Genomic DNA, 27643 nt, shown 5'->3' on the forward strand with positions numbered 1-27643 from the left:
AAGATAGCTACGAGGCATTACAAAAGACAAACCTTTTTACAATTCAGTTAATACGCGTAGGAGGAAGTTGTTGAAAATAACCACTAACAGAATGATGATGCAATCATTCAGGTAGGGGATAAAGAAGCTATTTATTGGGAGATAAGTTATTTGGTTTAGGGCTTAAGTTTGAGGTGCTGATGGGGGTGGGGGTGGAGGGGAGGCAAAGTGGAGGTGGGATCCATCTACATGATAATGTTCACCAGTTGGAAATTAGGGACTGAATCTTGAAGAGAGATCTTGGCTAGAAGAGTGGACTTAAGATGCACTTTAATGTAAGCAGCACTGGGTTCAAGGGAAAAGATGAAATTGTTCAGAGAATACAGGGACTTGCTTCAGAACTATTTCCCTTGCACAAATTTAAAATACAAAAAAAAAACAAAAAAAAAATCAGTATTTTAACACATTCAAAATTAGTGCCCAGATTTTATTTTCAAAACAGAAACTCCAACAAGCTTTGAAGGAATTTGAGTTCCTGAGAAAAACTTCAAATTCATCAGGATTCCCAGTCTTTATATGTCACTGTCTGAAGATGCTTTTAATAGTTGAATTGGGCAGTGGAAACAATGGCCGGTTTCATCACAAAGCCCAAGGATGGATTCTTGGGTCCAGCACTTATCAGCCACCTGACCATTTATCCAAGCTTCAGTTTCACCATTTGTAAGATGGTACTATGACCTACTCTCATTGCTTTGTAGGATTTTGAAGATCAAATGACATATTGTATGTGAATGTGCTGTACAAACTAAGAAATCATTAGCACAAGAGTATTAGCGTAGCATATTGCCTGGCAGAGCAGAAGTTAAAGTATTTAACTGATTATAATCATCTCCATTACTAGGAAGGAGGGAACTTCAGGCAAATGTCTCTGCGCTTCCCACACTTCTTATCAGAGTGTCTGTACTACAGCAGCTCATATAAAATGGTATTAATCCTAAAAACTCGGTCTAAGGTTTGTTTTATTCTGTACCTTAGGACCTCTTGGCACTGGAGTGGGAGGAAAACCTGATGGAATATGAAAATTATTCCTTTGGCATTTTAAGTCTTCTTTCCTCAAGCCAATGTCTCAGGTTGGCCACAGATGCTTAGTTCTGCTGGTGGCGCAAATGACCCAAGTTCTGAGATAAGCACCAATGATTAAACCAGAGCTATCCTCCAGCATAGAAGAAAGATTCATTGTCTGCAGAAGGATCAAGAGTGAAGGAAAAGTGAATGCTCCCGTGATCTGCTCCAAGAAGCCCAATTTCTTGGCTCACAAAAGGGATCCTCTGCCAGTCCTTTTATACCTGCCCCACAAGGGACCCACATTTTCCAAAGTTCTTTCACACTAAGGGAATGACACTGCCATTTCATGGAGCCTTCACTTCCTGTTAAGATACACAGGGACAGAATGCCTCTCCCAAACTGTCATGACTCCTGCTGACTTCATGCTAAAGCTCACCCCCATTCAGACTTCCAAAGGGCAGGCTCTCTGCCTGCCTCCAGAGAAGGGGCCTTGTTTGCAAAGCCTGTTTTTAAAAGTCATAAAGTCTGCAGACTCTATATGAAGTCCTAAATCATATAGTCCAGAATAGTTCATCCAGAACTTGGAATTAAGAGCTGGTTTCAAGTCCCAGTTCCTGTGTGTGTGTGTGTGTGTGTTAGTTGTGTTGACTCTTTGCGACCCCATGGACTGAAGTCTGCCAGGCTCCTCTGTCCATGGAATCTCCAGGCAAAAATACTGGAGTGGGTTGCCATGTTCTTCTCGGGATCTTCCCAACCCAGGGATCAAACCCACGTCTCCTGTATTGCAGTCATTCTTTTATGACCTTTCTCTTTACAACTTTCTCAGAGGACTGCAGAAGTTTAAATGAGATAATGTACCTAAAAAGTGCCTTAGAAATTGTTACAGTGCAAATTTATTTTCCCTGAATTTTTAGAATTTTCATCAGCTCCAACAGACTGTGTAAAAGATACAAAAGCCTTAACTTCTGGCAGGATAGGGCTGTTATGGAAGAGACCTCAGCTACTGGCTGGCACAGTTTCCAAGAGAGGATCCGAAAGCCTAGTTCATATTCCTCCTGGAGCCAAAGGCTGATTTAAATTACTTTTTATTCCACTGGCTGACATAACTCTCATAACATGTTTGAGAACTCAGAGCACTGGTTACCAATTGAAAAGAGTAGCCCTCTGGGTGCTCTTTCCTGCCTCCAGGCCTTCCTTCATATATGCTATTTCTCAGAATTCTCAGGGTGCTCTTCACTGAGCTCCTTCCTCTGCATCCTGCAAACCTCACTTCAAATACCATTTCTTCCTCAAGGAACCTTCTTTGAGTCACCAGACAAGGTCTCACTCACAAAGCAACTTCTAACTCTCCCTTATACTGTGTGTGCATGCTCAGTTGCTTCAATCATGTCCGACTCTGCAACCCTGTGGACCGTAGCCCGCCAGAATTCTCTGTCCAGGGGATTCTCCAGGCAAGAATACTGGAGTGGGTTGCCATGCTCTCCAGGGGAATCTTCTGATGCAGGGATTGAACCTATGTCTCTTATGTCTCATGCATTAGGAAGTGGGTACTTTACCACTGGTGCCATCTGGGAAGCCCTTCCTTTATATCACTTTATCCAATTGTGATTATAACTATGCAAGTCCTGCAATGTGTATATATGCTCTGAGAGGGCAACGTTCACATCTGTCTGAATCCTTCCATATCCTTGTGCCTTGGATAAAGACAATAAAATGTGCTGAATGAGGCCAGAGCTTTGTGCTTCTTCAATCTTGTTAAGAGCTCTTGTGGCAATGAACATAAAGCATATAAAGAAAACTAATTTAGTGCTGCAGAAAGGGTTCTGGATGGAGGAATGCTTCCTTTGGCAGATTTCTCCAATAGAAAAGAATTTATGGGCTTAATTAAATCATCAAGATTCTTTTCAGAGGAGCAGGAATGGTCAAGGATTGAGCTTGCCCTAAATTATTCACTGTATTCAAGTGGAGCAGTTCTTCTGGGAAGAGCAGTTAACGTCAACAAGGAAATCAGCACAACTTCCTATGTAAACGGACAATGGTCCTTTCTTTCTCTTTGATTGGGAGGGCCCAGGACACAGTTTCCAAGTGTGGAAACTACCTTAGGCAAAACCATACTTTGCTTAGGCAAGATGAAATTCTTCTGTATCAACCGCACTTTTTCCTCAGTTGTTACTATTTGCTTTTCTAATGCCTTCCCGCCCCTACCTTAAGATAAATTTAAATCAATGTTCAGCTTCATCTAAGAGAAATATCCTTTTTTTTTTTTTTTTAACCTTATCCTGACTTTTGGAAAAAAGGCTTTGCTTCCCCAAGAGTATGACCTCAGACAACAGCTACAAAATCTGTGTGTGGTTATGTGTGAGAGTATGTGTGTGACAGATCCCCTCTCTTCCCTCTAAAATCACATATGCTCACCCTCCTTACCCCACTGGCTCCGGGTGGCCAAGTGTTGGTAGATCTGGTTGCCTTAAAAACACACGAACAAGAAATAGGGCCTGATTTTCATAAAATGCATTGCCAAGAAGGAGCCTCAAGCAAGCTTCAACATCTGTGTAATAATAATAAATGTCTGTCTGTAAACACCAGTGGCTGTGAGAAGGAGATTACCTCGTGGCCAGTGCTGCCTGGACCAGATTTCCTGGGTCAAGAAACAGCAGGACCACAGCGTTTAATCACCAGACAAGTGGCCAGAGTTAGAACTTCCTCACAGCCTCCTATCACTGGGACCTTCTCAAATTTCACGGGGCTGGTTCTTATTAGGGTGACTCTGAGGAGCTTTGGCTTCAGGGATCATTTTTTATTATTCTTTAATTATCATTAGTCATTTTGGGTTTTAACAATTTCTGCACGATGTAAGCTTCTTTTCCTCCCTGTAAAAGAAGAGGCAACTCATCGATTCAGTAGCTGGAAAAGTGAATTTCCTGTGGAATGACAGGAATTACATAGAAGCAAGCAATTTTATTTTCCTCAAATGTAGCAATAATTTTAATCTGTACATACATAAAACAAACAGTGCAATTATAAAACCTTGAAGGTGACATGCATACTTTAAGGTGCAGTTGGGATGGGGGAAGATGTTAGCATCTCCATTTTTCCTTACCGTTTTTTTTTTTTTTTAAGTTCCTTATGCAAAAAGCACTGAGTCAGGAAACTTCATCTGGAATGCTGAAGTTAAAGGTGAATTTCCTGAAGTCTGCACGTCTAAGTATCACAAACAAAAGAGAAATGACCTCCTAGAACAGTTTGAGAGGGAATAGAGTAATATGGCTGGGCTTTCAAGCTGGGAATGAATGAAATCAGGGATGCATTTTTCTGAAAAACTAAAAGAATGTTTGTAACTGAGTGTCCTATTTCTGTTTCATAGTTGCTACCCACTTGAGCCCTTCCATCAATCTTTTTATTCAGTATAGGTTCTGAATAGATGCTGTTCAATGTTACTTGTAACTAAGGGTGATGAGATGCAGAAAAGAGGACCTGGGAAAATGGCTTCTTCCTTGATGTCTGAGTCCGTGCTCCTCTTCCATTGTTAGTTCTTATGGCCTTTTCTCTGCCATGGAAGCAGAGGTAGCTGGTGCACAATGTCAGATGTTGTCATCGTTCACAGGCCCGGGGCGGGCAGTAAAGGCGAGGGACAGGGGGTCTATCTCTGCTTCTTCCACAACCCCTTTCTCAGGCTTTCCTGGCCTTTCAGTTGGAACTTCGAGAACTAGAAAGTCAGTTCACTGGGTCCTTGACTCAGAGGCCAGGATGAGACAAGACGTGGTAGAGTGACAAGACACAAAGGGAAGATATGGTACCAATTAGCCTCAGAGCAGGATAGAGAGATTTACATTTGCACTGATGAGAATTCAAATTCCCAAAGTCAATCTAAAAAAAAAAAAGATTTTCCTTTGAGTATTACTTTTTTCTCTGTACAAGTGGTCTGTGCACTTCTGGTGAGAATTCCTTGCACCACTCTCAAGTCAGCTGATTCCAGGGACACGCCGGGGCAGGAGGCACTAGGCTCGTCTGGAACGGCTCTTTCTGGCAGTGACATTTTGATTTGAAACCCAAAGTAAATCCATACATGGCATCATGGTTATTAAAATAATGAAATATTACTAGCCAAAGGTAACTGCAATTCAATCAATGTTATATTTCCACACACAGAAATTTAGAAAAATCAAGAGTATGATAATAAAAACCATAAAATTAAACAGAAGAAAATCAATTTCTACAAGAAATCATATATATGTACAGTGAGATTTAAAGGGAAAAATAAACTACTTGAATCATAAATTTAATTTTATTTTAAATAACTTTAGCTAACCTCAGCTGTTAATACAATAAAAGCAGAAAGAACAGGCTGCCTTTTTTTTCTTCCAGATTTAAATCAGAGAATTTTATCTACAATAATTGACATAACTCACTTCTTGTCCTTCACCCATCTCATCAAAAATTATTGCATTTTCCCCCAAAATTGTATTTTTTTTGGATTCCTCTGTGAATATACTCATTTCGTCCTCATTCCTGGAGGCATCTTGGTTTAAATCCATCTTTTAAAAAAAGAAGAAGGGGTACATATGTGGAGGCAAAATATTCTCTCGAAGCCAACAGATACAGAGTTGCTAGAAGAAGCTGATTGTACACACAAGCTGCCTGGTTGGGAAGGGGAGGGTTGTTGATTCAGAGACATGTGACAGCCTTTGGTGGACGGACACAGGCCAAACCCCACCGGGCCCTTCTTCCCTGGCAGGGTCAGGACTGAGCCAGCTGAACTGGAGCTGCCATCTTCCCCTTAGAACTCGTCCTTCTGGTTCTCCTCCAAAAGTCTTCATCCAGATAAGAAGCCAATGACTGATTACAAAAATAAGAATAATTAAATTTGGCTCAAGAGAGAGATTGTCCAACTGTTCTGCCTTGTTATTTTATCAATATCCAAGGCCTTTACAAAGAAAGAAACAAAAACATCTCTCAATCTCCCAACAAAAGTGAACTTTTTCATTTTTTTTTCTTTTTTTTTTTTTTTTTTTGCTCCAAATGCTAGGACCTGAAGAATGGCTGCAGATTGAGATATCAAAAATCTCAGAAAAATATATAATATATTTGTATATCTCTGTAGGTCTATTATTTAAATTTCACATTCCTTTAAAAGTGGTTATTCAGTCAGTAGCTGCTGAAGGAGGCTCTTCTGCTGGGCCTGGGGGGTCTGTGGTCCTGCCGTGGGTTTTTGAGTTCCCAGTGGACCAGGCTGGTTCAGGTAAGGGTCCCCGCCTACCAGATTCACTGTACACTGGACGTCAGCAAACACCTGAACCTGTTGCACCTGCTGGAACACAAATAAAAGATGTGTTTAGACAGAAGGGTCTGCCCCCCCGGCTTATGAGTGGGTACTACTTGAAGTGGAAACTCACTAGAGCATTCCTCTAGTCTGTAGTCACCACAGAGAAGAACTCTTCTGTCTTCTTGTCCTACAAAAAGAAAATCGCTGCACTCATTTTGCTCAGGGTTCTGGAAAGTTCACACTTTAAAAATAAAATCAAAATTGGAATGGTCAAGCCTCCTACAGGGTTGCCATCAATACTGAAAATGAGCATCATTGCTAATATTGCCAAGATTGGGAAAAGCCCAGTTTCAGTCTGGGTATCCAGTGGTGGGTTTAAAAAATAGGTATATTATTTGGAAAACTGGTTATAAAAGCATTCTATGGTTGACTTTAAGAGGGTAAAAAAAATCTTTATGATGTTAGAAAATTAAGGGCTTTAACCCAGTATTAGCAAAATAAAAACCACCACAACTCAGTAATAGGACATGAGTATTATTAAAATTAATGTCCAGAGGATTTGTATAGTATCTAATATACCTTTACATAGCTTCTTTACATATTACCTTTAGAATTACAGCAAAATATTAGTAGAACAATTTTATACTTATTTTTCCTGATAGACAGTCCATCCAAACGCATCAGCTGAAAATAACACTAAACTACTAGCTGAGAACAGTGTGAATTTTCCCTTTAACTATCAGGTTGGCCAAAAAGTTCATTCCGGTTTTTCCATAAGAGCTTAATACTTTCAGTAATAATGCACGTATTCCTTTGAAAAGTCTAAGGTTTCATAGTTTTAACATTTTCTATCAGGAAAACAAAGCCAGAGTTAGTCTTTACCAACCAGCCTTATTATTACAAAGTTGTTTGTAGAACTGATGAGGCCAGTACCACACTTGTGAATGTTCCAGACCAACAGTGGAGATGCCTCCTAGGGCACCCAATGCATCTGTCTGTCTCCGCAGTTGGCAAACTTGTGCGTGTTAACAGGTTCAGGAAGTATTTTAGATTAGTGATAGATTTTTTGGGGGGTCTTTCACCACTAAATTTATGCCAATCATACTCAGCATTTCTGAAAACTTTTCTATCCTAATTGAATAAAAGCTGCTTTCCATCAACCTTAACAAGCCAACTGTCCAATCTCCCGACTATCCAATTTCTTCATCAGTCTAATGCCTGATGTTTTCTCCTCATGATTCACTTGATTCACTTTCACCTCTACTCCACTCTCTCAGATAACACTGATGGTTCCTGGGCCGAGTGTTTTTGTGTCTGATGAATCAAATCTCTATGTACATTAGTGTCGTTTCTCTCCTCGTCCTCCTCTCTCCCCGTTTCCCAAACTTTGCTTCTTGTTCCCATAGGCTCCCATTTGGCTTTCTTCTTTTTTGGGGCTCTTCCGTGTGTACCTAACATATACCAGCTCTCTGTCTGAGTCTGTTCTGTAGCTGCCTCTGTGCCCTCCACCCACCTTTGTTCTCTGTAATTTCTCATTTCTACTCTTTTCCCTCTAGAGCTCCAACCTTGGCTTTCATCTCTCTCTGTGTTAACAATTCCCCTGTGTTCCTGTTCTCTCCTTTTCTCCATCCCAGCTCTCCGAATGCAGAGAGCCTTGAATCCTCCCCTAGTCCTTCTCTCCTTTTTCTTTCTTTTCTCCTTTTCTGTACAACTATCTTTATACTTCTATCTAACTCACTCCCCAGCTTTCGTCTGGCAAGTGCAAAAACATTAGAGCAAATAGAGATTTCATGATGAGCCACTACAGAAAGAAGATTTTGCTGCTGAGACTTAACATAAACACAAACTACAGTGCATTTAGGCAATGGCTGATTTAAAAAAAAAATAACACAGAATTTTGTTTATATGTTTCAACATATGAAATACATAAGGTGTTTGTGCCTCTAAACTCAAAAAAATTGTTGATAAAGGCATGATAAAACAAATGTGAGAAAATTCTGCTCCTTTAAAAAGAATGCTATATTAAAAAAGATCACCTATTTAGAACTTTTAAAAATTGAAAAGATTAAACCAAACTCCCAAAAGTACATATTTCAGCCTTTTTGAATTATTGCTTAATCATGGTGCCTCAGACCAGATCTCAAAGGACTTCTGATACTGCTATACCTTCACAGACAGGCAAAGCAATACGAAAACAAAGCTTATGATTTGCCAGGTGAGAGAGGTAATGTGAGAGCTGAGTCCCAGCCTCTTAAGATCTTCTGATGCAGTTTCTACTTCAATTCAAATACTGTCCCAGGACTTAGGAACTTTGAAACTCAGTTGTTTTAAGTAATTTGTTGAGTTACCCCAGTATATGTCTTTGTAAGTATGAGACTTTTAAAAAACTTCTAGTGAATGAAGACCTCAATTCCCCCAGCACAAAAGCCTCTCTTTACACAGCACACAAGACTCAGATTCCACTGAGGCTCCAACAATGAACACAGTTCCCTAACTGGTTTTCCTCTTTCAGAGCTGGTTGCCCAGTGCTCTTCCTCTTCCCCGTCTCCCCCTTAAGATAAAGCCTAAACTAGGTCTTTCATCACTGTTCCCCTTCAGGAATGATGCTCCACTCGCAGGACTGAATTTGAATCCCTTAGAGTTTAGCATTCAAGGCCCTTGGAAATTTGCCCCAACCTACTCTCCCACTTCCAGTTCCAATGAATTCTTATTACAAACCCTTTATTCTCATTGGGTGGGTTCCCAGGACTATGCTGATATTACTGATTCCCTGTCTCTGTGCCCTCTAACTTCCAATCCCCTGGACTTTCAAGCTCACCTCCTTCCCCAGCCTCCAAAACCCACAATACCTTTCTACTCACTTGCCCTGCTAACTGTCCTTCAAGGCCCAGTTCAGTCCCATCTCCCATATAAATGCTCTTCTGACCATCTCCACAATGTCTCCTTTCTTTGCATGCTTATGGGTCTTGTTACTTGTAATCAATTTGCATTTGCCTTCTTTGGTTATGTAACAATTCATGTGCATATGTCTGTCATGTTTTATCAGGCCCTAAGTGGTATAGCAGAAAGAGCATGAACTTTGGTGTTGGAAAGACCTGGGTTTGAACCTCAGTTCTGCCACTTTCTTTTCTGTGAATTACATAGTCAAATCTCCTCAGGTTCTGTTTCTTCATCTATGTGAGAAAAAAGGGAAACTGACTCCTTCATGGAGTTATAGTGATGCTTACATGAGGTGAAGCACACAGTGCCTAACACAATGCCTGGCAAATCATAAGCTTTCTTTCCTCACGTCTTACCACAGTTCACCTAAAGAGCAAACACGTCTCATGTTTCTTTGTTCATGTTTCCTCCACCTTCGCATAAGGCCTATATACTTTTTTAAAATCTTAATTAATTTATGTTAATATAGGAAAGTGGCCACCCCTGTTATTTGTATTGTTCTGAAACAAACTTCTAAAAAGAGGCAGAGTACACAACATGCATTCCGTTTTGTCTGAATTTATTGAGCTCTCTTGAGGTATTTTGATTACACACAAGTTTTAGCACTGTGTTTACTTACAAATAGCAATTAGTGGTCACCATTTGTGATCCCTTATCCTGACATTTAATATTGATTAAACATTCTGAAAGCGCAACTCATTTAACCCTCTCATAATCCTATAAGCAGGTTAGCTCTGCTGGTTACACAGCAACTCAGGAAAGTTCCCTAACACGCCCAGGATGACATGGCTAAGAGCAGAGCCAGGACTCACACCCAGCTCTGACTCTCAAGGTCATGCTCTCAACCATGATGCTATACAAAGTTTCCTGTGTATCTAGATAAAATTTGACAGCTCTGGGCTTAGGATTGTCTTACTGACCTGGGTTCCATCTGCTTCTGTTTTGAGAAGGTCAGTGGATGAGAGCTGGTTGCAGTAGAGGCCTGTGTGTCTCAGTGCTGGATCATTTATCTATTAAAGGAAGTATAAGACCAAATTACAAGCTAGTTGTTTAAGCTGAAGACCAAATTCCTCAATGAGGAACAATCTCACTGACAGAAAAGTAATGGGAAGAGAGCAGGAATAACAAGCTTAGCAATTTACTGTGCTGTCAGAAGCCAGGACAGTGGTTCCCTTCGTAGGAGCAGAGAGAGACGTAAGGGAGTGTGTAAGGGGAGAACCTCTGGGGTGCTGCTGGTAATGTGCTGTTTCTTGATCGAGGTGACAGTTATGAAGGTGTGTTCAGTGTATGAAAATTCTTCTAGTTGTATACTCTTCTTTATATTCTTATATATGGTAACTTTAATAAGATAATTCAACACTCACAGAAGTTAATTAGCAAAACACTTCTACTGCCAGGCAAGATTCAGTAACAGGGATCAGATTTATCCTCTGCCTGAATCAACTAAAAAATTGGACAAAAATGTATGAAACGGACACATTCAAGACCGTGGACAAAGGCAATGAAGGAAAGTTGTTCCTAAGGACTGGGAAACAATTGAGGTGAGTCCTACCATGACCCCCGCCTACTGCCTAAAGAGAATTTGAGGACAGTATGAGGACAAGGAACCAGACAATGCCTGGCAGTCTCACTGAGATGAGAGGTATGGCTAGAATTCATAGAGCAGAATATCAGATGAGAGAGTACACAGAGAGAAAACCCCAAAGATCTGCAGAGAGTCCCTGCAAGTCTGCAGCTTAGTACTGATCAGATGATTAATGGATCCACTAATGATTAATGGATCTTAGGGAACTACCCAAAGCAGAGGAAAGATTCATCTGAAAAGATGTACATGGAATAATTCTCAAAGATCACACAGAGTTTGGAATAGGTCCTGATCCCACCAGCCAGAGTGAAAAACATCATAATTCAGGTAGTATCAGGTAGTGTACTAGAATGGTTTTGCTGCAGTGGTAGGGTAAAATTAGCCCTATACTAAATATTGTTCTAGTTCTACTAAACAAAAAAGCAAGACCTGAAAAAAATTCAAACTGTTTATTTCCAGGTAATTTAACCATTTCCCAAAACAAACCTCAATATTCATAGGAACATAAACAAGGTAAAATTTGCATGTCTGGCATCCAATAAAAAATTACCAGGTGTGCAAAGTAGCAGACTCTGACATAATCATACCAATGTTTTCTTAGGTCAGTCTTCCAAGATAATAGAAATAAAAGCAAAAATAAACAAACAGGAGTTAATCAAACTATAAGTTTTTGTACAGTAAAGGAAACTATAAACAAAATTAAAAGACAACCTAGGGACTGGAATAAAAATGTCTGCAAATGATGTAATTGACAAAGGCTTAATTTCCAAAATATACAAACAGCTTATACAAGTCAATAACAAAAAGTAAACTGGCGGAAAAAAATGGGCAGAAGACCTAAACAGACATTTCTCCAAAGAAGACATACAGATGGCCAACGGTTACATGAAAAGATGTTCATCGATGCTGATGATTAGAAAAATGCAAATCAAAACTACAATGAGGGGACTTCCCTGGCAGTCCAATGGTTAAGACTCTGTTCTTCCACTGCAGAGGGCAAAAGTTTGATCCCTGATCAGGGAACTAAGACCTGCATGCCACATACCACAGCCAAACCCCCCCCAAAAACAAACAAAAAAAACAACTACAATGAAGTACCACCTCACACTGGTCAGAATGGCCATCATTAAGAAGTCTACAAATAACAAATGCTGAAGAGGGTGTGCACAGAAAAGAGAACCCTCTTGCACTGTTGGTGGGAACATAAATTGGTAGAGAATAGATTTGTGTTTGCTAAGGGGGTGAGGGGGTAGAGGAGAGAAGGACTGGGAGTTTGGGATTAGCAGATGCAAATTATTATACATAGGATGGATAAACAAGGTCTTACTGTATAGCACAGGAAATTATATTAAATAAACTGTGATAAACCATAATGGAAAAAAAAAGAAAGTAGCAAGAAAATGATCCACAATTTAGCGAAAAAAAATCAGTCAGCTGAAACCAACTCCCAAATAATGCAGATGCTGGAAGTGACAAGCAAGACTATTAACAGTTATAATAACCATATTCCATATATTCAAGAAAACAGCAGAAAGACCGAACATGTTAGAGATATGGAAGATGTAAAAAGGGTTCTAAGCGCCAAAGAATTGATGCTTTTGAACTGTGGTGTTGGAGAAGACTCTTGAGAGTCCCTTGGACTGCAAGGAGATCCAACCAGTCCATTCTGAAGGAGATCAGCCCTGGGATTTCTTTGGAAGGAATGATGCTAAAGCTGAAACTCCAGTACTTTGGCCACCTCATGTGAAGGGTTGACTCATTGGAAAAGACTCTGATGCTGGGAGGGACTGGGGGCAAGAGAAGGGGACGACAGAGGATGAGATAGCTGGATGGCATCACTGACTCGATGGACGTGAGTCTGGGTGAACTCCGGGAGTTGGTGTTGGACAGGGAGGCCTGGCATGCTGCAATTCAGGGGGTCGCAAAGAGTCAGACACGACTGAGCGACTGATCTGATCTGATCTGACCTGAAGTGAACTTCTAGAGATGAAAACAGCAACATCTGAGATAAAAAAATACACTAGATAAAACTGACAGATCAGCTATTGCAAAAGAAAAATATAGTGAATCTGACATTATAGCAATACAAATTACCCAAAATGAAACACATAGGAAAAAAATGACTGGTCTCATATTCCCTTAAAATCTCCAAATCCAGAGAATCAGTGAGCTGTGGTGTAACTTCAGATGGCCTACAATATGTGTAATTAGTCTCTGAAGGAGAGGAGGGGGCTGGTGACAGAAAAAAAAATAGCTGAAGAAATAATGGCCAATACTTTTCGAGATTTGATAAAAATTATATACCTGTGAATCAAGAAGATTACTGAACCCCAACCCAAGCATAGAACTATGAATAAAATCACACTAAGGCATATCATAATCAAATTATCTAAAACCAGTGATAAAGAGAGTAACTCTTAGAAGTAGCTAGAGAGGGAAAAACATCAATCATGTCCAAAGGAACAAAAATAAAAGTGATAGCAGATACCTCATCAGAAATACAGTGGAGCAATGTCTTTATAAAGTATTGAAAACTACCAACCCAGAATTCAGGGAAAAGAATTTTCAAAGATGAAGGTGAAACAACATCTTTTCAGACACATGAAAGCTGAAATAATTCACCATCAGCAGACCTGTACTATAAAAAATGTTAAATGAAGATCTTCTGGTGGAAGGAAAATGATACCAGATGGAAATTTGGATCTACAGCAAGGAATGAAGAACACTGGAAATAACTACATGAGGAAATATAAAAATTACCTACTTAAACCTTAAAAAATATAATTGTTTAAAAGTTTTTCAGTAAAAATGTACTAACAACATATTGTAGGGTATATAACATATATATGGTAATGTTCTGACACGACAGATATCATATGTATGACAACAATAGCATAGGAAGGCAGAAATGGAAATAAACTGTTGTGAGATTTTTGTATTTATATGAGGTGATATAATTGCATTTGAAGGCAGACGGTGACAAAGATGTATACTATAAACCCTAAAGCAACCACTAAAACAACAGGAATTATTTACAGCTAATAAAGCAATAAAGGAGTTACACTAAAAAAGACAAGATGGGAGAAAGAAAATAAGATGAGAGATTTAAATCTTCAATATCAACATCAACAATCACATTAAATATAAATGATCTAGCTACTCTAGGTAAAAGGCAGAGATTGTCAAACAATAAAAAAGCAAGACGCAACTATATAAGAAATACATTTTAAATGTAATATTCTTTTACCTAATTCATTTTATTTTTTTATTACTTTGTCTTAATATATGAGAGACAATGAATAATTATAATAACTGAAAAACAACAACATAATAACAAGGACAAGAAACAATACTATTTAGTTCTTATATTCTGTTATAACATCACTAGGTTGTTGGTTTTTTTTTTTCCCTGCTAACTTCTCTGGACAATGGGAATTTTTTTTAAAAAATTCAAATCCAAAAGGAATTCTAAAGAAAAAGTAATTAGTGTTTACATGTTTTTATGACTTGCTATAAATTATGGCTATATGGCTACAGCATAGTCACACAGTCTACTTTGTGGTTGCTGATAGAATAGTAATTACAGAGAATTACCCAAAGATCTTAAATATCACTTTGAACTTAATCATTCATTCCTTAAAAATCTTTAGGAGGCTCCAAGATTAACTGGACATTTAGATGGCCTGCAACACCTCCTAAAAAGTTTACTACATAAATTCTGCTCTAAATAGAATATAAATATCCCCTTAACATTCATTAGATTTTTCATCTTGAATATTCTTTTCTATTTCTTCTTTTAGGAAAATTTTCCATGAAGAGTTTCCTAATCAGACCCTTTTTCTTTTAAACCCTCTGTGGTTAATTGTATATACCCCTAATCTGAAAGAAATATATCTCCTACAAAACTGTTTTGTCCTATTATTCAACTAACCTTTTGCTCAGGTTGTACCTTCCCAACTTGTTAATACTGTCTCCCACAGAGCTAACTTTGTATATAGTAAGTACTGAGTTTGTTGAATTGAAAGGCAAAAATGAAGAAAATATGTTCAGAATAGAAAGGGTACGTTCCAATCAATGTATTATACATGTATTATTTTATAGTAAATCTAAAACAATAAAATCTCATGAGACTTAAATTTTACATGATCTGTCAAAATTATCTTAATAAACAGTAATTATCAAAAGATAGGGAAAGAAAAAGAAGTTTGGTTACTTTGGGCAAGTATGAACATACCTGATTTTCTTTGGAATAATGAATGGCAATGCAGTGTGATATAGAGCTGGGTGTGTGTGTGGGTAGCAAGTGTGCCAGTTGTGCCACTTACCTGCTCAGGGCACACAGTGTTCATTCCTGGCATCTGCAAAGAGCTCATCTGCATCTGGCCCATCATTGGGTTCATGTTCTGAACATTTGTGTTTCCACCTGCCATGGACACGGTGATGCTCATATTGTTGTACACTCCTGGCTGTGCAGGCGTGGGCTGGTTCTGTATAGCTTGACTGAATACACTGTTAACTCAAAAAGAATCTCAATTACATCCACTGATCATGAATATGGGGATAATATGACTGGACTCTTTATCTAAATTATCAGATATAGGATTCCAAAGAAAATATTTTACATTCTTAACTTATATGTAAGACTTTATATTATTACAATATATAAAAACTAAGAACCATTCACTTGCACTCTGAACTCTATCCAAAGGGTTTAATAACTAAAAAGACCTCATTTTGTTACAATTATCTGGCCCAGTATCAGAGTTGTTAAGCTTCAATTATCTGAATAACCAAGAAAGTTTTCCACTTGAGTAAATCTTGCAGATAACTGCAGTTTACCAATTTAATCATCAAAATCATTCTAAAATTTATTATATTATTTTATCTTCTTAAACAGAGAATATCCTTTTCAAGCAAAGTCCCTTGCATATGTATCAATCTTCAATAAATATTCACAGAATAAATTAACAAAGGAATGAATGATTCAAAGGTAACATTCTTATACTGTGATTGGGTATATATCCTTAGACTTAAAACTTGAGGGGAGTGATGGTACTTTGTTTCATTTATTCCTTGTCTCTAGTTAACAAGTGATACACAGCAGCAGGTGCTCAGTAAATATCTCATGAATGAATAACTAAGGACATGGGTTATTAGTGCTGTCAACTGATAAAGTTCAGATTGCTTTTTGTATTCATGGGGCTTCCCAGGTGACGCCAGTGGTAAAGGGCCTGTCAATGCAGGAGACATAGAGACGAGGGTTTGATCCCTGGGTCAGGAAGATTCCCTGGAGAAGGCCACGGCAAACTATTCCGATATTCTTGCCTGAGAATCCCATGGACAGAGGAGCCTGGCAGGCTACAGTCCATAGGGTTGCAAAGAGTCAGACGTGATTGAAGCCACTTGACACGTACTCATTGCATCTATACCAATGTTTTTTGAAGTGTAGTCCAGAGACCATCTGCAAGAGAATTTCCTGGTCTTTACTGAAAATTGAGACTCTCAGACCTTACCCCATCCTAGTGAGTCATATTTTCTGGGGGTAGGTATGGAAAAGCATTTCTAACAACTTCAGTTCAGTCACTCAGTCGTGTCCGAATCTTTGCGACCCCATGAACCGCAGCACGCCAGGCCTCCCTGTCCATCACCAACTCCTGGAGTCCACCCAAACCCATGTCCATCGAGTCAAAAATGCACATTAAAATTCGAAAGCCTTTATTCAGTGTCCTACTGCTTATTGTCACTTCTTAAGGTTTCAGCTTCTGGCCTCTTTCAATATGCTATAAACTAAGAGGAAATCAGAAGTGTATAACCAGATATTTTTATTTGAAGACTTCAATGGTCTTCTCAGATCTGAAGATAGCTTCATTTCTTTTCTAGGAAGCAAGATACAAAGGCAATAATTATGGTTTTCAGAGTGCCTGTTTTACAGACTTCCTTCTTCACCACCCAACGTCTAGACTGTTGTTACACCAATGATCTCAATGTTAAACCAGTTTCTGTTAGTAGACAGAAGAGTATGGAATAAACTCCAAGTAAGTAGAATTTGAAACTTTATATCTGAATGATATAGCGATACAGATAAACACATCTAAAGGAAAATGATATGAATTTTCTTTTTTATGTGTGTCTTTGTGTCTTTGCTAAATTCTACAAAACACCAAATATTTTATGATTATCTATCAATTTTTAAACAATAAGCTGCTGGTAAAATTCCACCTATTTTAATGTTAATTGTAAAGAATATGATTTCAAAAATTATTGATTCCATCAATGGCTTTTCTATTCCTTGCTAGCTCTTTGGAGGAAAGCAGGATGTACTGACATTTATAGCTTCCGGTAAATTAAGGTAATCATACTGAAATTCACAGGCTGAGAAACAGCCTATTCATCATGTCTGAAGAAAAGAAGTGAATTTTCCCTAAGTAATTATAAAACACAAATGCACGAAGAAAATTATATGCCTAGAAAATGGTCAATAATGCATCTGTGGACCATTAGTGTCTGCAGTGTGTATGCTTGTCAGACAGTGCCCCCACAACTAAAGGTGAGAAAAGAAAACCTATTAGTCTACTGCCCATTTTCTAATGAGAACATTTCTGCCTTAGACAGTGCTTATTTGTCAACTGATACATAAATCACCACTGTGGAGGCACAGAGCTATGTAAGTTAATGCATGCAGAAGCTTCAAGGACTGCAATGATGTCATACTTAATGAAAAAGGTTTAGGATTTAATTTCTTTTCAAATTTCTATTTGGGACTATATATTAGCTTAAGTTCTTTCAAACTAAGCCTGCCAATAGTTCCATTTTGGGTTCTTCCCTCATAGAAAGAAGACCAAGCCCTTTCGCAGCATTAATCACTGTTCCATGGCCCGGAATGGATTGTGGGGTTCACTGGCACCTTAGGCCCAATGCATGGAGGACCCCTCCCTGCACCTAACCCCTGACTGGCCTCATGGCAGTTACCACAGTTTCCTTAAGCTAGCACCAGGTATTTGGTAGCCCCCAAATCGTGGGGAGGTGGGGGAGGGCGGTGAGGGGAGAGATGACAAAGTCAGCCTAAAGCAAGTGTCAGATATTAGAGGTATTAACAAACAGGGAGGAGTTCCAGGTCAAATAAGTCTGAGAAACAAAGGGTTAAACCACAGGACTTTGCCTTTAAAATGCTAATAAGGCCTGAGACTCTCATTTGTGACTAGAGTTACACAGAAACACTGTCCTAGTGCCTGGACAAATAGGTTTGTTTAACCCTTTGTTTCTCTTGCCACCAAAGAGATAAACAAAAAGACTCACGTTAGTTATACTGTCTCCAAACTGTATCACATCATTCTGCTTAGTGAGTTTTTGTTTCATGTTTTCTCTCTGACCTACTCCTGTCACTAACTACACTCTAGGTAAATCGACAACAAGGGCTGTTTCCCCCAATTTCTTGTGGTATCTTGCACTGTGCAAAAGAGACAGTGAGGGATCACAAACTATATGCTGCCTGTGTTGACTAATAAGCTTTTATACATGAACTAAATAAGCAAGTATGAATGTTTGAAAAGTTAGTGATAACTATTTTCTTTCTCAAATGATTTGAGAAAGCCAAAGTTCACAGAAACAGCTAAAGTACAACAAAAACTCAAGTCTATATTTGAATGTGAACCCAAAATATGACTGAGGAACAGGGAATCTCTGCACTCATTTTTTCAATAGATGTATATTAAGTGCTCCTGTGTCTTAAAGGATGGGCATACAGAAGTAAACACAAACAAAGTCCTTGCTCTTCTGAGGTTTGTATTTCAGTTGGAGGAGACATACCATAAGGAGACTAACACACAATATGTCAGATGTTAAGCATAATAAAGATATAAAGAAGGAAATGGAGGGACCAAAGAGTGGGAAATGGCATTTAGAGATGATGGTAAGGGAAGTCTAAAATGGTGACATTCACTATCTGTGTCTAATAAGGTGAGACTTAAGGCATGAGAGAGAAAACCATGTGGCTACTGAGAGAAGAGGATTCCAGCAGAGGGATTTAAAAATGCAAAGGCCTGAGTATGCATTGTACTTGGCACATCTGAGGAACAGAAGAATAAATAGAAGCCACTACAGCAGAGTGAGTGATGAGAATACAGATGAGGTCAGAGAGGTACCCAGGAGCAAGACTATGCAGGGTGTCACAGGCCCTATACTGTGTTTTGAATAAGCTGGCATGTTTGAGTAAAGGACTGATATCTTGCCTCATGTTTTAAAAGCATCACAAGGTGCAGACGAAACTGTAGTGGAGCAAGGGTGGAAGCAAGAAGACAGGAGGTCACTGCAGTGGTCCAGAAAAAGGATGATGCTGGCTTGTGCTAAAGTGTACACGTGGGACAGGTAAAGAGTGAAAGCTGCTAAGAAGCTGATGTGATTTGCTGATGGATGTGGGATGTGAGAGAAAGAAAAAAGGTTTTCTTCTGAATAACTGGAAGAATGGAACTGTTTACTGAGATGTGAAAAAGTATGAGTCGAGCAGGTTTGGGGAAGAATATTACTTTAGTTATTGTCATGTTAAGTTTGAGATGCCTATTAGACTTCTAAGTGGAGCTGTCCATTAGGCTGCTGTATATATGGTATGGTGTTTAGGACAGAAATCTGGGCTAGAGACCTAAATCTGGGAATCATAAACATAGAGATAGGCATGTATTATCAGTAAGATTGCAAGATATAATCAAGGGAGGAAGTAGATATGAGGAAGAGGTCCTAGAATGAGCTGAGGCCCTAAAGCAGAGGTCCGAGAGATGAGGAAGACCCAGCAGAAGAGACTGAGAGTTAGGAGGAGAGTCACCTTTCTCAAGAGAGAAAGCTGTTCCACAAACCAAACGAAGAAAGAGCTTCAAGAAAGAGTAAGTGCTCAAGTATGTCAAGTGCTATCAATGCTCACTGCATTTGGCACTGTAAAGGACAGTAAAGACTTTGATAAGAATGCTTTTGGTGGAATGATTGGGATGAAAGCCTGACAGATTCAATAAGGAACGGAAAGAGAGGAAGGAATTTAACTGCAAAGGTGAGCAGATCTGTCACCATTACTGCGTTTTTTTTTCCCCTAAAAGCACATGTAAATGATCAGGCATACGTATGGAGCAAGCATTTAGTTAGATTCCGTTAGAGAACATTTTGCTAGGCATAACTGCAACGGAGGGAGAGCTGGGCAAGAGGGCTAAGAATGCCTGTTAGGGAGTAATTATAATGACGGGCCATGGAACCTAAAGTGAGTTCAAGAAGCTGGGATTAGAACACACTAGGAGACTAAGTTCTTGCATATCACACAGACAGTTCTATTTCTACCTAGCTGACACCAGTCCTCACAGAGAGCTACACAGTTCTCTAACAGGAAGTTTCCTCTCTCACCTTTCAATGAACTTAGAGAGAATATGGTCTTAAGTTTTCAACATTAATTACCTTACTTATTATGTTGTCAGATCAAACAGCTTCCCTGTCATTTAGAACCAAGACACACCCAAATTAAAACCCTTATAAAACTCAAGTGATGTGTGAAAAGTTTAGCAGCCACAATTTGGGAGGAAAATGACTTTAGTAAGATAATTCTAAGTAAATGGGTAAAATGAGGCCACTGAAAATCTAGAGATTCAAAAAGCCAGATAAGGCAGAATGACCTTAGAAGACTTAAAACCTTTGCTGTTGCTATGAAATCCTTCAAACATACCAAGAGTGAAACTCACATGCCCACTATTCAGCTCTAGTGAACTCGAACATTTTGCCATTCTTGCTTTAGATTTTTAAGTGTTTTTACAAAGACGGATTTTTTAAAAAGTACTCATTCCTACCTCTGTCCCAGGGAAGCTCTGTTACTCATAGGAGTTGAGTGTATTCTTTAGATGCACTGGGGAATGGGACAAAAAAGTCTGGGGCCACTACAGTACCTTTCTTACTAAAAACATACGTATTTGCTTTAAAATTGACTTTAAACTTAAAGGACTTAAAAGACGCTATTTGTCAACATAAAATTCAGTTCTTTGAATCTGCAAATGGATAGAAGCTAATAATCTTCTACTTGGATTCTGAAGGCGTATCTGTTCTTACGTGCTGTGGAGTATCAGGATGCTCATATACAAAAGCTGCCCCCTTACTTGTTGTTTCCCATTGCTCCTTGCTGCCAGGCCTTCATGTCTGGTGACTGGTAGCCAGAAGTGGGCGGAGTCTGCTGGAGCAGAGAGCTCTGAGGAGGAGGGATTGGCATCGGCACCATGGAGCTCCCAGGGCTTAGAGATGGAGCAAAGTTGGCCTCACCTTGGGGAACCATTCCTACAAATTGACACAAATTAATTTATGTGAATACACTATACATTTATCAACACCATAAAAAAACAATCCAGAAGGATCTGTCATAACATAGGTAGAAACAGCCTGTTCAACAGAGTAAGGAAAAGATTTCAGTCACTCAAAAACAAAACAGGAAATGTTAGTATAAACAGATAAATAAACATGTAAAAGAGATTTGGAAGAACATTTCCATTCACTAAGATATTGATCTGGGTACCATGATTACACATGATTTTCTTTTCTGTTCTTTTCTGACTACATGAAATTTTAAATATCAAAAACAAATCTGAGCACACATAAAAGACTTCTTTTGTAATAAAAAATAAGTAGAAAGGCTATGACAGATGTTCACTAAATTTTGATAAACATTTCATGACATATGTAAGTCAAATCATTATGCTGTACACCTTAAACTCATACAGTGTTCTATGTCACTTATATCTCGAACTGGAAGAAAAAAATGACTAAGTCCTGGGGATGTAATGTATAGCAAGTGACTATAGTTAATAATACTGTAATGTATATCTGAAAGTAGCTAGAGAGTGGATCTTTGAAGTTTTCATCATGAGAAAAAAATTTGTAACTATGTACAGTAATGGATGTTAACTGGACTTACTGTGGTGATCATTTTGCAACACACATAAATATCAAATCATCATGTTGTACACCTGAAACTAATATGAGGTTCGTGACATGTACAGGAGACAGGGATCAAGACCATCCCCATGGAAAAGAAATGCAAACAAGCAAAATGGCTGTCTGGGGAGGCCTTACAAATAGCTGTGAAAAGAAGAGAAGCGAAAAGCAAAGGAGAAAAGGAAAGATACAAGCATCTGAATGCAGAGTTCTAAAGAATAGCAAGGAGGGATAAGAAAGCCTTCTTCAGCAATCAATGCAAAGAAATAGAGGAAAACAACAGAATGGGAAAGACTAGAGATCTCTTCAAGAAAATTAGAGATACCAAGGGAACATTTCATGCAAAGATGGGCTCAATAAAAGACAGAAATGGTATGGACCTAACAGAAGCAGAAGATATTAAGAAGAGATGGCAAGAATACACAGAAGAACTGTACAAAAAAGATCTTCATGACCCAGATAATCACGATGGTGTGATCACTGACCTAGAGCCAGACATCCTGGAATGTGAAGTCAAGTGGGCCTTAGAAAGCATCACTACGAACAAAGCTAGTGGAGGTGATGGAATTCCAGTGGAGCTATTTCAAATCCTGAAAGATGATGCTGTGAAAGTGCTGCACTCAATATGCCAGCAAATTTGGAAAACTCAGCAGTGGCCACAGGATTGGAAAAGGTCGGTTTTCATTCCAATCCCAAAGAAAGGCAATGCCAAAGAATGCTCAAACTACCACACAATTGCACTCATCTCACACGCTAGTAAAGTAATGCTCAAAATTCTCCAAGCCAGGCTTCAGCAATACGTGAACCGTGAACTTCCAGATGTTCAAGCTGGTTTTAGAAAAGGCAGAGGAACCAGCGACCAAATTGCCAACATCCGCTGGATCATGGAAAAAGCAAGAGAGTTCCAGAAAAACATCTATTTCTGCTTTATTGACTATGCCAAAGCCTTTGACTGTGTGGATCACAATAAACTGTGGAAAATTCTGAAAGAGATGGGAATACCAGACCACCTGATCTGCCTCTTGAGAAATCTGTATGCAGGTCAGGAAGCAACAGTTAGAAGTGGACATGGAACAACAGACTGGTTCCAAATAGGAAAAGGAGTATGTCAAGGCAGTATATTGTCACCCTGCTTATTTAATTTATATGCAGAGTACATCATGAGAAACACTGGACTGGAAGAAACACAAGCTGGAATCAAGACTGCTGGGAGAAATATCAATAACCTCAGATATGCAGATGACACCACCCTTATGGCACAAAGGGAAGAGGAACTAAAAACCCTCTTGATGAAAGTGAAAAGAAGAGAGTGAAAAAGTTGGCTTAAAGCTCAACATTCAGAAAATGAAGATCATGGCGCCTGGTCCCATCACTTCATGGGAAATAGATGGGGAAACAGTGGAAACAGTGTCAGACTTTATTTTTGGGGGCTCCAAAATCACTGCAGATGGTGACTGCAGCCATGAAGTTAAAAGACGCTTACTCCTTGGAAGGAAAATTATGACCAACCTAGACAGCATATTCAAAAGCAGAGACATTGCTTTGCCAACAAAGGTTCGTCTAGTCAAGGCTATGGTTTTTCCTGTGGTCATGTATGGATGTGAGAGTTGGACTGTGAAGAAGGCTGAGCGCCGAAGAATTGATGCTTTTGAACTGTGGTGTTGGAGAAGACTCTTGAGAGTCCTTTGGACTGCAAGGAGATCCAACCAGTCCATCTGAAGGAGATCAGCCCTGGGATTTCTTTGGAAGGAATGATGCTAAAGCTGAAACTCCAGTACTTTGGCCACCTCATGTGAAGAGTTGACTCACTGGGAAAGACTCTAATGCTGGGAGGGATTGGGAGCAGGAGGAGAAGGGGACGACAGAGGATGAGATGGCTGGATGGCATCACTGACTCGATGGACATGAGTCTGGGTGAACTCCAGGAGTTGGTGATGGACAGGGAGGCCTGGCATGCTGCGATTCATGGGGTCGCAAAGAGTTGGACACGACTGAGTGACTGAACTGAACTGATGTCAATTATATATCATTAAAAAAAATTTTTTTAAAGCTTAAAAAATAAGTTGAAGAGGAAAAAAGGTAAGAAAAACCCATGTATGAAATGAAAAGTGAGAAAGTTTTGTTATCTCCTTCTCCTCAGTTGTCTTTATGGGCTCTTCTTCCCTTCCCTCTTTTTGTTTTTCCCCAAGCTTACTGAGATGTAATCTATAGTCCCTTGGACTGCAAGGAGATCAAACCAGTCCATTCTGAAGGAGATCAGCCCTGGGATTTCTTCGGAAGGAATGATGCTAAAGCTGAAACTCCAGTACTTTGGCCACCTCACGCGAAGAGTTGACTCATTGGAAAAGACTCTGATGCTGGGAGGGATTGGGGGCAGGAGGAGAAGGGGACGACAGAGGATGAAATGGATGGATGGCATCACTGATTCTATGGACGTGAGTCTGAGTGAACTCTGGGAGTTGGTGATGGACAGGGAGGCCCGGCGTGCTGCGATTCATGGGGTCGCAAAGAGTCGGACACGACTGAGCGACTGAATTGAACTGAACTGAACTGAATCTATTTAGCGGGCTTCCCTGGTAGCTCAGCTGGTAAAGAATCTGCCTGAAAGGCAGGAGACCCTGGTTCAATTCCTGGGTTGGGATGATCCCCTGGAGAAGGGATAGGCTACCCACTCCAGTCTTATTGGGCCTCCCTGGTGGCTCAGTTGGTCAAGAATCCGCAATGTGGGAGACCTGGGCTCAATCCCTGGGTTGGGAAGATCCCCTGGAGGAGGGCATGGCAACCCATTCTAGGATTCTTGCCTAGAGAATCTCCATGGACAGAGGAGCCTGGGAGGTTACAGTCCATGGGGTTGCAAAGAGTCGGACATGATTGAGTGACTAAGCACACACACGCACAATCTATATAGCATCAAATTCACCTATTGAATTAAGTCAATGAGTTTTAGTAAAATTATAGAGTTGTACAACCATCACCACCATCCAGCTTAGATTTTTTTTAACCACATCTTAAATTTCCCTGTGCTTGTCTCTGGTGAATGCCCATACCCACCTCTAACCTCAGGCAACTATTGATCTGCTTTCTGTCCCTACAGATTTGCCTTTCATTGGAAACCATTCATATACCTGAGGTCTTTTGTATCTAGCATCTTTCACTCAGTATTAATGTTTCTGAGGTTCAACCATTCTGTGGCATCAATCAGTAGTTTGTTCCTTTTTATTCAGAATAGTGCTTATTAGCAGCCATTGATATAACTGTTGAAAATCAACTGACCATAAAAGTAAAGGTTTATAACTGGACTTTTTATTCTGTTATAGTAATCTATATGTTTCTTCTTGTTCAGTCGCTAAGTCATGTGCAGCTCTTTGTGACCCCATGGACTGCAGCACACCAGGCTTCCCAGTCCTTCACTAACTCCTGAAATGTGCTCAAATTCATGTCCATTGAGTTGGTGATGTGATCTAACCATCTCATCCTCTGCAGCCCTCTTCTTCTTTTGATCTGTATGTCTATACTCATTCTAATACTACACTGTCTTGATTGTTGTATCTTTATAATAACTTTTGAAACTGGTAGTCATCCAACTTTGTTCTGAATTTGCAAAACTGTCTTGGCTACTCTAGGTCCTTTACATTTCCATATAAATTTTAGCAGAAGCTTGTCAGTTTCTCAAAACAAGCATGCTGATATTCAGATAAGGAGAGTGTAATTATAAGATCAATTTGGAACAAATTATTATCTTTTCAATTTTTTTCCTCTCTGATTTCACTATGTATAGTTTTCCATTGTTGCATCTTCAAGTTCAATAACTTTTTATTTTACAAGGTCTAATCTGCTGCTTATCCTGTCCGGTATATTTTTCATCTCACACACTGTAGTTTTTATCTCCAGAAGTTTGATTTTGGTTTTATTTATATGTTTCATACCTTTAGTTAACACATTTAAGACTTCCTCTAGATTCATTAACATACAGAATGCGTAAGTTATAACTTTTCATTCTGTCACCTGTGTAATTTCTGGGTTGGTTTTGATGACTGATTTTTCTTCTTGTTATTGGTTTTATTTTCCTGTCTTTGCACATCTGATAATTAAAAAAAAAAATCAGCTTCTAGGGTTTGTGAATTTTACCCTGTTAGGTGCTAGATTTTAAAAACTCCTTTAAACTTATTTTTGACCTTTGTCTGGGTCATGAGTAGGTTACATGGTAACAGTTTTAATTCTTTTGGGTACTGGGCCTAAAGCGACAAGAGCAAAGTTTAGTCTGGTGCTTATTCTGCCCTGCTACTGAGGTACAAACATTTCTGAGTATTTTACTTGACACTCATGAATTTTGAGGTTTTCTATTCTGGTTGGTGGAAAGAGGAACTGGCCCTGTGTGAACTCTGAAGATGTTCCTTCAGTTCTTTTTGGGTGGTTTTCCTTGGCCTTGATTTGTGTACAGGCACACACAAACACTGATCAGTTCTCAACTTAAGACCTGAGCAGGACCTTCTGTACATCCCCATGGTTCTCTCTCTTTGTGGTTCTCTTCTCTGTGGTACCATTTTACTCTAGCTGCCTTGGCTTTCCCAGACTCTAAGTGCCACTACCTCAACTATGGGAAACCACTGGCTTCTGTTGGATCTCCCCTTCCTACAGCACAGCCTGGACAATTTCTACAACTGTTGTTCAATTTTTGGTTTGTTTCAGAGGGAAGAGTAAATCTCATCCCTATTACTCCATGATCAAAAGTGGAAGCTGACAACAATTTAAAAAAGAAAAAAAGAGCTTCTTCAGATATTTTCTGTTACATTAGCACTTTGTGCTTTTTTTTTTCCTGACCAAATATTTCATAGTTAAATACTACTGAGGTAGAGAAAGTTATAAAGGTGTAGGAAAAAAAAAGAATATCATAATGTGATTACCCATAATTTAGTATGATTCATTCAAATCTTCCTCTATGAAGTCTTGCATAACTTTGTGGACTGCTTCTTTCCCTTATCATTATACCATAAGTATGTTTCTATGCCCTTAAATGTCTCCTTGTAAACATAAGTACAGGTTCCTGTATAATATTTTGTGTTCTGTCATTATTAATACAAAGACTTGTCTCTTTGGTTAATCTGGCCAGAGATGTAGTTACTTTATTATTCACTGTTGCTTTTTATAGGCTACAATTTAAAAAAAGTATTTTAAATTTTCTGTGAAAGTTTAGTCAACTTCGGACTTTCTGAATTTTTTCTTTCACTAAATGTTTAGCTACTTGTCTTCTTGGTAAAATTTATACAACTAAAGCTACATATTTTTTCCTTGTTGCTTCCTCTCTATATAATTTAATCTCTGGTAAATAATTCTTGACTTAGAATATATACAGAAATTATTATTTTCATTTATGACTCTAGTGGGTGGGTTTTCCACACCCATCATCTTCATTTTTATATCGACTGTGTGTTTAATTCTACATTTAAAATTTTAACTATTCTAGTTATGATCCTTAAAAAATATTTATCTGTTCCTAATGCATTTTAAATTTTATTTATGATAAAAGAATTTCTTTCAGGAAAAATATATATGTGAGGGGAGAGATGCTTAACATATTGTGAATATTATTCTGTGGGATCAAAGATAAACAATAAATAAGACTGTAAGTACATTAGCAAGCTTTTTGACATTTTTTTTTTCTGGCCTCATTTCACATTCTAACTGCCCATGTTTTCTTTATCAGATGACCTAGTTTTAGTAGAAAGAACCAGCCCAGTGAATAATAAACTTGGAGGGGTAGAGTTCTGGTCCCAGTTCTGTCACTACACTGGACCCTGGGTTTCTTGGACCAGACATCTTGTTCCTTCTAGTTTAAAAATTCTACAGTTCTATCTTTGATTATG

The 27643-nt window shown here is 39.0% G+C and overlaps 1 protein-coding gene across 8 annotated transcripts in view; it reads right to left on the reverse strand.

Moving 5' to 3' along the window:
- Nucleotides 1-3982: 3982 nt before the first annotated feature.
- The window catches only part of NCOA1 (nuclear receptor coactivator 1), a 219238-nt gene continuing 195577 nt past the window's right edge, over nucleotides 3983-27643 (reverse strand). For 5 of the 8 annotated variants that reach the window (XM_025261459.3, XM_025261457.3, XM_025261456.3 and 2 more), the window contains 4 exons: nucleotides 20951-21125; nucleotides 15158-15341; nucleotides 10168-10257; nucleotides 3983-6352 (listed from right to left, as the gene is read on the reverse strand). In XM_025261459.3, the coding sequence (XP_025117244.3) occupies nucleotides 6182-6352; nucleotides 10168-10257; nucleotides 15158-15341; nucleotides 20951-21125 (620 nt within the window). In that variant the 3' untranslated portion in view covers nucleotides 3983-6181. Of the gene's footprint in view, nucleotides 6353-6437; nucleotides 6495-10167; nucleotides 10258-15157; nucleotides 15342-20950; nucleotides 21126-27643 lie in introns of all 8 variants that reach the window. The other 3 variants (XM_025261464.3, XM_025261463.3, XM_025261462.3) reach the window with 3 other exon arrangements.

The sequence above is a fragment of the Bubalus bubalis genome, chromosome 12, assembly GCF_019923935.1.
Source record: "Bubalus bubalis isolate 160015118507 breed Murrah chromosome 12, NDDB_SH_1, whole genome shotgun sequence".
Lineage (NCBI taxonomy): Eukaryota > Metazoa > Chordata > Mammalia > Artiodactyla > Bovidae > Bubalus > Bubalus bubalis.